Source organism: Pelobates fuscus, chromosome 8 (assembly GCF_036172605.1).
Source record: "Pelobates fuscus isolate aPelFus1 chromosome 8, aPelFus1.pri, whole genome shotgun sequence".
Taxonomy (NCBI): Eukaryota; Metazoa; Chordata; class Amphibia; order Anura; family Pelobatidae; genus Pelobates; species Pelobates fuscus.
The window spans coordinates 99,574,087-99,586,634 of record NC_086324.1 but is presented as its reverse complement, the minus strand read 5'-3'; the positions used below and the strand labels follow the sequence as shown (position 1 = coordinate 99,586,634).

At 40.1% G+C, this 12,548-nt stretch overlaps 1 protein-coding gene across 3 annotated transcripts in view; it reads left to right on the top strand.

Annotated features, from left to right (window-relative positions):
• The window catches only part of RNF216 (ring finger protein 216), a 288,938-nt gene that overhangs the window by 51,153 nt on the left and 225,237 nt on the right, over positions 1–12,548 (top strand). For all 3 annotated transcript variants that reach the window (XM_063430189.1, XM_063430187.1, XM_063430188.1), the window contains exon 2: positions 7,553–7,683. In XM_063430189.1, coding sequence (XP_063286259.1) covers positions 7,617–7,683 — 67 coding nt within the window. In that variant the 5' untranslated portion in view covers positions 7,553–7,616. The remainder of the gene's footprint in view (positions 1–7,552; positions 7,684–12,548) is intronic.

The window sequence follows — 12,548 nt, the reverse complement described above, 5'->3', positions numbered from 1 at the left end:
AAATGGCTGTGTCTCATATGTGTCCCTACAACATTGTCATATACCTGGTAAAGGTACATACGGGGTTATTGCTGTACTCAGATGACATAGCGGAGCAGCATATGATGTATTATACTGCTGTAGCACACATAAGGTTTGCAAAATATATATTACAAACTCGTGTGTCAGAAAGGTATAAAAAATGCTCAATACCACTACACTTGGTATAAGCTTGCAGAAAGATTATTTCACCCTAAGTTTCAAAATACGTCTTTTGAAATACCGTAGGGTTTCTTCTTTAAGAAATGTTATGCCTTTATGGGGTAGCTGGAGTAATTAACCTACAAAAAAACCTCCCAAGTGGGGTATGGACACAGCGTAAAAATGTAAAGTTTGAAAAAACTTAGGCTGTGTCTCAAATGTGCCTCTTCATCATCCACATATATCTGGCAAAGGTACATATGGGGTATTGCTGTGCTCAGACTACATAGCTGAGCAAGATAGGAAGTATTATATAGCCGTAGCACACATAAGATTTGCTAAATATACAGTACAAACTCACTATGTGTGTCAAAAAAGCAGAAAAAATGCTTATTACCACTACACTTGGTACAATCTAGCGGATAAATAATTTCACGCTAAGGTTCAAAATGTCTTTTGAAATACCCTAGGGTATCTTCTTTAAGAAATGGCACGCCTTTATGCGGTAGTTGGAATAATTAACCTTCTAAGAAAACGCCAAAGTGCGGTATGGACCAAGCGTAAAAATTCTTTGTTTGAAAATATCTTAAATGGCTGTGTCTCAATGTGCCCTTCAACATCCACATATACCTGGCAAAGCTACATATGGGGGTATTGCTGTGCTCAGACTACATAGCTGAGCAACATATTTAGTATTATAGACCCGTAGCACACATAAGGTTTGCAAAATACACAGTACAAACTCACTGTGTGTGTCAAAAAGGCAGAAAAAAATGCTTATTACCACTACACTTTGTACAAGCTAGCAGAAAAATTATTTCAGGCTAAAGGGACACTATAGTCACCTGAACAACTTTAGCTTAATGAAGCAGTTTTGGTGTATAGAACATGCCCCTGCAGCCTCACTGCTCAATCATCTGCCATTTAGGAGTTAAATCCCTTTGTTTATGAACCCTAGTCACACCTCCCTGCATGTGACTTGCACAGTCTTCCATAAACACTTCCTGTAAAGAGAGCCCTTTTTAGGCTTTCTTTATTGCAAGTTCTGTTTAATTACGTTTTTATTTTCCCCTGCTATGTTAATAGCTTGCTAGACCCTGCAAGAGCCTCCTGTATGTGATTAAAGTTCAATTTAGAGATTGAGATACAATTATTTAAGGTAAATTACATCTGTTTGAAAGTGAAACCAGTTTGTTTTTTCATGCAGGCTCTGTCAATCATAGCCAGGGGAGGTGTGGCTAGGGCTGCATAAACAGAAACAAAGTGATTTAACTCCTAAATGACAGTGAATTGAGCAGTGAAATTGCAGGGGAATGATCTATACACTAAAACTGCTTTATTTAGCTAAAGTAATTTAGGTGACTATAGTGTTCATTAAGGTTCAAAATATGCCTTTTGAATTACCCTGGGATGTCTTCTTTAAGAAATAGTATGCCTTTATGGGATAGTTGGAATATATAGCCTGCTAAAAAACTTCAAAGTGGGGTAACAACACAGCGTAAAAAATCAAAGTTTGGAAAAAAAAAAAACCTGCAATGGCTGTCTCAAGTGTACCCCTTCAATGTCCACATATACCTGGCAAAGGTACATGCGGGGGTATTGCTGTACTCAGACAACATAGCTGAGCAACATATAAAGTATTATAAAGCCATAGCACACATAAGGTTTGCAAAATATGCAGTACAAAATGCTTATTACCACTACACTTGATACAAGCTAGCGGAAAAATGATCCCACGCTAAGGTTAAAAATTTGCCTTTTGAAATACCCTTGGGTTTCTTCTTTAAGAAATAGTATGCCTTTTGGGGTAGTTGGAAAAAGCAGCCTGCTAACATATTTCAAAATAGAATACCGACCCATTAAAACCCTCCATGTAAATTCACACTTAAAAACCTGAACATATCACATCTCTTTTACAGCACTGTAACTTCACAAAATAGTGTCTAGGTCATACATTGGGCATATTGTTTTACTCAGAAGAGGTAACTGAGCATACATAGGGGTAATTTATTACAGTGGCACTTATCAAATGTAAAATACCCAGCGAAAACGCAACATGTATGTAAAAAAAAAAAATGTATTTTTTTCTCACCACAAAATTTGAAATAAATTGGTGAAAAAATGGTGGCAAGTTAAGGTATAATATATGCCTAATAAGAAACCCTGGAGCATCTGCTTTCTCAAATGGAATGCATTTGTGGGGTTATTTGAACAGTCAAATGGCTATAATGCCACAAAATCAGACATATGACCATCTATGAAAATTCAAACTATAGAAACTGAAATAGCATGGTCTCCTATATGGCATTGTAGCTTCACAGAATAGGGGCAAAGGTATACAATGGGGTTATCGTTTTACTCAGCAGATGTAGCTGAACACAATTATGGGGTTCTGTACAGGGATAGCACACACTAGGTTTACGAAATACACATCACAAAAACCTTGTTATATGTGTATATGCCAAAATAGAGAAAAAACACAATTTTACTCCAATATTTAGCAGAGATTGTCAGTGAAATGGCTACATAAAGTGGCAAAATAACCTTAGGTAAATAGCCTGTGATGTCTACTTTATATAAATCTATACTTTTGTGTGGCAATTTTGTTTCCTGTAATGGGTATTAAATTTCCAAGATAAACATACCAATTTCTAAAATTGTTTCACATTGAAGTTTTATTTTGTGACCTGTAACTTTAAAAAAAAAAAACAAAAAAAAAAAAAAAAAACTGAAATCCTACACATATTATGTACTTTGTAAATCAAGACACATAAATGAATTGATTTTAAATTACTTTTCCTAAGCTTGGCATATTATGCACACATTATTATTGTCAAAACATGGGGGGGAAGCATTTTTTTTTTTTTTTGGTCATGTCCCCCATTATTTTGCATTGTTTTTTGTAATAAATAAGAATTTATGTCACATCAAATTAAAGCCCTTTTGGTTGTCTAAAAAACAGTGTATATAATATGTGTTGGTACAATAAACGAGAGAGATGCAAATTGAAGTTGAACACAAACAGCAAAAAAAATCAAAAATTGCTTGTGTCCTTAAGGGTATGTCCAGCTTCTGAAGCTGTGTCCTTAAGGGGTTAACATGAAATATATCTCCTGTGTTTAAAAACCATAAAATGCAAATCTGCATGAATATGCAAATTGACAATCCTTGCTATTAAGGTAGTGCATATTGATGCTGCTACCCACAGGTGGCACTCTACAGGCTCCACAGCCAAATCTGCCTACCTGGTAGAAAGCATCAGCAGAACAGGAGAGTACACAAGACACATAAGAATAAAACAACAATACACACCCTGCACCTGTAATGGGCACAGGATGACTTAGACATAGGCATAGCACAGGGTCATACATACAGGCAGTGCAGAATTATTAGGCAAATGAGTATTTTGACCACATCATCCTCTTTATGCATGTTGTCTTACTCCAAGCTGTATAGGCGCGAAAGCCTACTACCAATTAAGCATATTAGGTGATGTGCATCTCTGTAATGAGAAGGGGTGTGGTCTAATGACATCAACACCCTATATCAGGTGTGCATAATTATTAGGCAACTTCCTTTCCTTTGGCAAAATGGGTCAAAAGAAGGACTTGACAGGCTCAGAAAAGTCAAAAATAGTGAGATATCTTGCAGAGGGATGCAGCACTCTTAAAATTGCAAAGCTTCTGAAGCGTGATCATCGAACAATCAAGCGTTTCATTCAAAATAGTCAACAGGGTCGCAAGAAGCGTGTGGAGAAACCAAGGCGCAAAATAACTGCCCATGAACTGAGAAAAGTCAAGCGTGCAGCTGCCAAGATGCCACTTGCCACCAGTTTGGCCATATTTCAGAGCTGCAACATCACTGGAGTGCCCAAAAGCACAAGGTGTGCAATACTCAGAGACATGGCCAAGGTAAGAAAGGCTGAAAGACGACCACAATGAAAAACACACACAAGCTGAAAGGTCAAGACTGGGCCAAGAAATATCTCAAGACTGATTTTTCTAAGGTTTTATGGACTGATGAAATGAGAGTGAGTCTTGATGGGCCAGATGGATGGATTGGTAAAGGGCAGAGAGCTCCAGTCCGACTCAGACGCCAGCGAGGTGGAGTACTGGTTTGGGCTGGTATCATCAAAGATGAGCTTGTGGGGCCTTTTCGGGTTGAGGATGGAGTCAAGCTCAACTCCCAGTCCTACTGCCAGTTTCTGGAAGACACCTTCTTCAAGCAGTGGTACAGGAAGAAGTCTGCATCCTTCAAGAAAAACATGATTTCATGCAGGACAATGCTCCATCACACGCGTCCAAGTACTCCACAGCGTGGCTGGCAAGAAAGGGTATAAAAGAAGAAAATCTAATGACATGGCCTCCTTGTTCACCTGATCTGAACCCCATTGAGAACCTGTGGTCCATCATCAAATGTGAGATTTACAAGGAGGGAAAACAATACACCTCTCTGAACAGTGTCTGGGAGGCTGTGGTTGCTGCTGCACGCAATGTTGATGGTGAACAGATCAAAACACTGACAGAATCCATGGATGGCAGGCTTTTGAGTGTCCTTGCAAAGAAAGGTGGCTATATTGGTCACTGATTTGTTTTTGTTATGTTTTTGAATGTCAGAAATGTATATTTGTGAATGTTGAGATGTTATATTGGTTTCACTGGTAAAAATAAATAATTGAAATGGGTAAATATTTGTTTTTTGTTAAGTTGCCTAATCATTATGCACAGTAATAGTCACCTGCACACACAGATATCCCCCTAAAATAGCTATAACTAAAAACAAACTAAAAACTACTTCCAAAAGTATTCAGCTTTGATATTAATGAGTTTTTTGGGTTCATTGAGAACATGGTTGTTGTTCAATAATAAAATTTAATCCTCAAAAATACAACTTGCCTAATAATTCTGCACTCCCTGTAAAGTGTCCATATGAAACCCCAGATGATGACTACCGTCTCAACCTTCATCTAACCTAATCAAGTCTTATTGTTCCCCATAGGATTTATATTTATTTTTTTAATTTCTTTTGCGTTTATGTGGTGGCTGCCCATCCATAATTAACCTTCGCGCTGCAGAGAGTTTTTAACTATTTCCCCGCTGACATCGCTATCGGTACCAGCAGGCAAATAATTCTTCAAATTACCAATTAACTTGCAAAAAGCAAGTGAATGATACTTTACGAATGGGCATCCTGCTGGTTGGACGGTCCAAATCCTAACCAAATCCTAACCACAAAGTTGGTGTTGGGCAGTGAGTGCATCTCTGGCAGAATGCTGCAGCTCACTGGTGGCTTACAGGGATGTGTGAGGAGGGGCAGCAGCCAACCGCTCTTTACATTGCTCAGGAGAAATGGCCCCTTGGGATTCAGAGAGACTTCATATCCCTGTGGCCAACGCCACCGTTTTTATGGGCAGAGAGCTTGGGACAAGCTGCAGTTGGTAATCAGTGCTGTGTATGTGTCCTAGAATGTGTCATTTATGTGTATATGGTATATCAGTAAGTGAGTGTGTGTTAGTGGATGTGTGTGCAGTGTGTTTGTTTATGGTCAGTACATATGTGTTTCATAAACACATACAGCCAGCATACTCTACACTTGCACCATGCACAGTCAGTACTCATCGCATGCACATGACACAGAGAGAACACACTATAAAAAAGGGGGAGGTTATGGGAGGGCAGAGGGTATGACACTCAGGGTAATTCACAAGGCAACATTTGTTGTGTTGTGACAATAGCAGAGTTAGAGAAAGTTTTCACATTTTTGGGCTACCACTTTTGTCCTTGTACAAGTTGATTTTTTTTTAAATTAAATCTACAAATGTTTATCCTGATAACCATGCCTTACCATAAAATCATAATGAAACTAGCTCAAATATCCTATAAATAAAAAACTAATTGGGAAAAGAAATGCTTGAAATAGAAAATGCAGCAATCTAAAATATAGTTTACCTGACCCACTGCACAGCACTATGTGTGCGTGTGCATCAGCCTTTTCTTTTCTTTATCTACTTTTGATATTCAACTTTCACTTTCTTATTTTGAAATTGCTAATTGGTATTGTGTGTGAAAATCTCAGGAGCTCTTCTCATGCAAATGTTCGGTTGAGCAATCTTATCTGTTGATCATGCCTGCGTGTCTTTTATAAAGTTGCATTCATGTAAGTTACTGTCTGCATTAATGAACAGGTTTGGTTACTAAATTCCCTCATCCAGAATATGAAAGTTACTCTTTAAGTTGATGCAAAAAAAAAAAAAATGGTTGCTTATGAATTTATTAATGATCATTAAGTTTGGAGAGGGATTTTTTTAAATCATAGTCATACATACTGAATATGCTCAATTTCTGCCTTGCACATGTATATTACTATTGTTGATCCAACAGAAAGCAAATAAACAATTTTAGGTGCTTTCCAATTTTGCGACAAATCAGGAAAACTGCAAAAATGGCAGCTATTTGGATCATCAAAGTGATATCCCGCATATTAACCATATCTGGGATAGGCAACCTTCGGCACTCTAGATGTTGTAGACTACATCCCCCATAATGCTGGCAAAGCACCATGGAAGGTGTAGTCCAAAACATCTGGATGGCCGAAGTTTGCCTATGCCTGAACTATATCCTTGAATATTATTTTTGTTTTTAGATTTATAAAAATGCACAGAATCTGATCAATAATAAAAAAGCAGAGAATGCCACAACTTTTTTGTTCTTTTTCGCAAAAAGTATTTTTCCATCTCTCTCTGCACAAAGTAAAATACTGCACCTAAATACTGACACATGATTTTCCATTCTGTTGCAAAAATATTAAACGGGTTGAAGTGATGTGGACCTGGAACAGACCACCGAAGGGCTCCACTGTTCCCAATATGAAAAATAATTCAAATTACTCTCCGCGCCCTATCTTTAAACCATTGTGCAATACTGATTACTGCAAATTACATTGTTGTGCTTAATTAACTCCTGAGTGATTCTTTAATAACACTTCAAAATGTTGATCCTTTTTTAATGTCGACACTGCTTTTTTTCCAATCCATTTGTATGTTTTCAGGAAAAAAAATCCTGAAAGATAAAATATATATATATATTTTTTATTGTTGGATAAGCTTTCCAAATGATTTAATGTTTTAAAAAATAATTTAAAATGTATGCCTTTCCCATATCCTCATTTACTAACATACCCATTGTTGATTTCAGTGAACCAATACTTTCACTTGTAGAAACCTTTTTGTATTGGTCTTGCTCTCTTTAGGCTGTTATTTTTCAAGGCCTTTTTATACTACTGTTGACCGATTGCACATGACATAAAATATGTTTACCATAGATAGAATGGGCAAGTCTTATAATTCATTGATCTATTATGGTCTTGTTTTCAGGTTATTTTGGGTGAATGAAAAACTCTGATACATCTACCCTGAATGTATCAGGAAACTTTGAAGGATGGCGGAAGGTGGAGCACATAAACAGCCAGGCCATCTAAATAACAATTTAGGTGCTAGAAAGAAAGGTATGTTTTTTGTATTTTACCATACTCGTGCTATTGCAGAGGAAGTCTTGCACGTCAGATTTTTTTCTTGAAAAGGTAGACCTGATAAAGAAGACCCAGGAAAGTCCTTTCTGCATATGTTTTAATACTTGTGTGAATGATAACTGAAATGTATTCCACATGTTCCCTGTTAGTAGTGGGATATTGTGAGGATATTTATGGGGTAATAAATATTAAAAATAATATTTTCATACAAATTATCAAAAATGTATTTAATAATTTTATTATATCAAAAATTTAAATCTTGGCATGGTTTCCCCGATTAATGATTTTAAAGCTGAGAATTACCCACTATTTTAATTCTCATAGATCCTAGAGTAAGTTTCATTAGATTTTATCTCACACATTAATCACAAATTAATTATAAAAAATATTGATTGTGACAATAATAATATGTAACATGCATGATAATATCAGTGAATATTTAGGTATAACATAGGTATACAATATGGCAGTGGTTTAACACAATATAGACAGCTAAATGGCAACAGTTATTTACGACATGATACTTTACTTTGAAATCAACTTAAAACAGAACACAGCAGCACAGCGTAAAGCAATAAAAACTTTGACAGTCAAATCACACTGAATTAACGCTTTCACTGCTAGCTGCAAAATATCCTATTATATTGCAATGTTACAATTACAATATTTCTCATACTTAATCATTGACCATTCCTATATCCATCCAATAAGAATAATTCTATCCAGATTTTACGTTTGTAGAATTCTAACTTTCCTTAATTAAGATTCACTATTTCTAAATTACGTAAGCTAATATATCTGGATAATTGCCTGGTATTCTATTTTTTTTTTTGATTTTTTTTTAAATACTTTATTTTCAGTGTTTTGAGTCTTTCAACCGTATGTGAGGGATACAGAATGTAAAAGAGGGGTGGGGTACAAATGCGAGCCATTCAATACAATGAGTTAATCATTATTTCTTCAGAAATGAGGTCACATAGGCTGGAATAGCATAACTTTGAGTGCTAATTGTTGCAGTCAGTCGTCATTCCCGTTCCCTAAGATATGGGTCGGTAGGTGTTCTAAGTAGAGGAGTTTCAGTTTTGACAGCATTATGTGGTCTTGTGGTGTGTATTTCCAGAGGGGTACTAAGATGGGTTGGGTTTGTGGAGGTGGGGGAGGGGTGAAGTACATCTCTGTAGTTCAAATTAGATCTTTTTGTTCTCCCGGAAACTAGGCTCGTGCGATGTTGTTAGGAGTTAGGCCATGTCGGGTGGGGTGTGGGCCGCACGTGCCAGTGTGCGCCAGTGGTGGTCTGTGGTCAAGGGGTGTATTTTGGAAGGTGTGGGCCTGATGGTTAGGACCGGGGGGAGGGGGTATGGAGGTGTCGGTTCCTTGTGGGGTCCCTGTGTTGGGTGGGTGAAGTTGTCGTGTTGTTGTTGTGTGATCAAATACGGTTGCGAGGGTAGAAGACTGAGGCGTACTCCAGGTCATTGGATCTACTCCCCGGGCAGGTTCAGTGTCATGGGCTTATCCTAGCTGAGCGATTCTGGGTCGAGGGGTAGTCCGTGTTAGGGTGGCAAATTGGGTGGAAACCTCTGGGGAGTGGTCGGAAGTGATCTAGTGAGTGTGTACGGGGGTGGTGAGAGGTTTGGGGATTAGGGTAGGACCGGGCAGTGGTCTTCGGAGCAGGTAGTGGGGAGGTGTGCGGGGGTGGCCGGCCTCTATGGGTAGGGATGAGTCAGCCTATATATGACCCAGGGGTCCCAAACTCTGTTGTGGTGGTGGGTTGTGTCATGGAGTAAGGCTGAGAGCTTGTCCATTTCCCTGGCTTCCTCTATTTTTTTGAGTGCAGTGTCTAGGGTGGGTATGTTTTTGTTGCCCCATTGCTCGGCTATAGTGCGCCTTGTGGCCAGAGCTATTTTGGCGAGCAGTTTGTTATGTGACCTAATTAGGGGGGCGTGGGGTTTAGATAATAACCAGATCCACGGGTCAAGAGGGATCTCTGTATATAGGAGGGCTGATGCCAGGTCCGCCACCTCTGACCAAATTTGCGCTATGCGTGGGCAGTGCCACCAGGCGTGGATATAGGTACCTTGTGCCCCACATCCTTTCCAACATTCGTCTGTGGTCGAGCATTTACATTTAATTTGCTTCATCCGCAGGGGCGTCAGGTACCATCGGAGAAGTGTTTTGTGGGCCTGTTCCCTATGGTTAACGCAAACGGTAAGGGATGCCGTTGTTTCCCAGATATCGGACCAGTCCGAAGGGTCGTTGGGGGGGGGCGATGTCTCTTTCCCATGTTTTGGTGTAAGCTAGTGCATCTGTTGGGGATGAGGAGTTAAGTCGGGCATAAATAGAGGAGATTTGCCCCTTGCGTACCGGGGTGGGTATGCATTCTCGTTCGAATTGGGTCAGGGTAGCGGTTGCCGTGGCGGAGTGTTGGGGGTTCTGTAGGAAGCTACGGATCTGGAGAAACCTGAAGTGGTCTGAGGTGTTTAGCGGTGTGTTTCTGGGTAAATCCGGGAAGTGGAGCATTTGATTGGATCGGAAGAAGCAGTAGAGTTCATTGTCCTCAAAATGTGCGAAATCTCGAGGGGCCATTCCTGGAGGGAACTGTTTCTTAAGAGTGGGGTCAAGGGAGAAGGGGAGTTGACAAGGTGGGAGTGCAGTATGATTTTGTCCCATATCTGGAATGAGGTGCGTAGGGCTGGGGACGTTTGTGGAGTGTCGGGTCTGGAGTGTTTGGGTATCCAAAAGAGGAGTGAAGGGTGGTCACCTCCCATGAGGTCGTGCTCGAGGTCTGCCCACAGTTTAAGACCCGGGGGGCGTGTAGTTGTTGTATTTGTGATATCTGTGCAGCTTGGAAGTAAGTTAAGAAATTGGGGAGTCCCAGACCCCCAGTTTTCGTGGTTTTATACATCGTGGTTCTTTTTATCCTGGGTCGTTTGTTAGACCATATGAAGTTGTCTATTTTTGTTTGAAGTGTCTTGAAGTCTCTCCGGGAAATCGGGATGGGTAAGGTTTGGAATAGGTACAAGAATCTGGGAAGCAAATTCATTTTAATGGAGGCAATCCTGCCCATCCACGAGATTGGCATGGTGTTCCAGGTGAGGAGTTCTGTATGGGCCTGTCGAATTAGGGGGGGGTAGTTTAGCGTGTATGTGGATTCAGGGTTGGCCGGTAGGAGGATGCCGAGGTATGGGAAACTAGTCGTGTTATATTTAAATGGGTGTGAGTAGCGGAGGTTATTTAGGTCGCGTTCTGGGATCCCCAGTGGGAGTGTCTCCGTTTTATCTAGGTTTAATTTATATCCTGAAAGTGCCGCGTATTCTTCCAGGAGTGTCAGTAGGGGAGGGATGGATTGGGTTGGGTTCGTGAGTGTGAGGAGGATATCGTCGGCATAAGCCGCTATCTTATATTCGGTGTGTCTCACCCTGAGACCAGTGATTTGCGGGGTGTCTCGTATCTTTTGTAGAAGGGGTTCTAAGGAGAGGGCGAAGAGGAGCGGAGAGAGAGGGCAGCCCTGCCTGGTGCCATTATGGATTTTAATTGAGGTAGGTCTGGAATTCGGTATAAGAAGGGTGGTCGTAGGATTATTGTAAAGGGATTTGAGGGCCGCAATGATGGGGTCGGGGATTCTGAATTTCCTGAGGGTGGCAAAGAGGAAGGCGATCAAAAGCCTTCTCGGCATCCATGGAAAGGAGGAGGGTCGGGGTCCTTTTGTGCGTTGCCACCCAAATGAGGTCCAGAATGCGCCTGGTGTTATCACTGGCCTGTCTTGAGGGGATGAAACCCACTTGGTCGGGATGGATTAATTTAGGTAGGGAGTATGGAATGCGGTTTGCTAAGAGTTTGGTAAAGATTTTGAGATCTACATTAAGGAGGGATATTGATCTGTAGTGGCCTGGGTCAGAGAGTGATTTGTTCGGTTTCGGGATTAGGGTGATGTTTGATCTCAACATATCATCATCCGGTAGTGCATCGCCCTGAAATAGCGAGTTATACAGTGTGGTTAGGTGGGATAGGAGGGCGTCCGGGAACGATTTGTAATATTGGCCAGTGAATCAATCTGGACCCGGGCATTTGTTCGGTTTAAGTGATTTAATAACTAGCGCAATTTCTTCCTCCGTGACTGGCATAACGAGTTGTTCTCTCGTGTCGTCTGACAGCGCTGGGTTAGGGATGTGCCCGAGATAAGATTCTATGGCTTGAGGGTCAATTGGGTGGTCATGTCCAGATTGTGATTTGTGGTCGTAAAGGTTTGTGAAGTATGCGGCAAAGACTGAGGCAATTTGGTCTGGGGTGGTGTATGTTGTACCTCCGGGGGAGTTAACGTGGTCTATGTTTTTGGTATTCTATTTTTAAAGTTAAAAGTGATATAGAGTTCATTGGTCCACCTGCAGGAATGGAATTACGAATTTTATATATTATCGAATCATGACTCCTTAAATGTTGGAATCACCAGCTTTTACCCAAGTATATTTTGCCTTTTAGTAAAATTAATTTAATTAAATAAAACCAGCATAATTACCAGTTGGGTTGTAGATTTTCTATCAGATGTGTAGATATGTCCCAGGAATTTTGAATGCAAGTATGATGAGAGAATTGTATGAAAATAGAAAAGTTTTCAGAGTTCTGAAGTTGTGTTGGATGGAAAAGATACAAATAATTTGGTGTGTCCAGCTTTGGCTCCAGATGTCAGATCTTAGATGCGAAGGTGAGCGTTTGAGTCAAAGACTGTTTTTAAGTGTAAGAGTCCTCCCTTCTCCTTTGTCCTTAATTTTTAAAGGACAAATTCCCTATAAGTCACAAGTTGATAGGACCAATAGGGAACTGTGGGTGTGTCTTCCAGAATATCA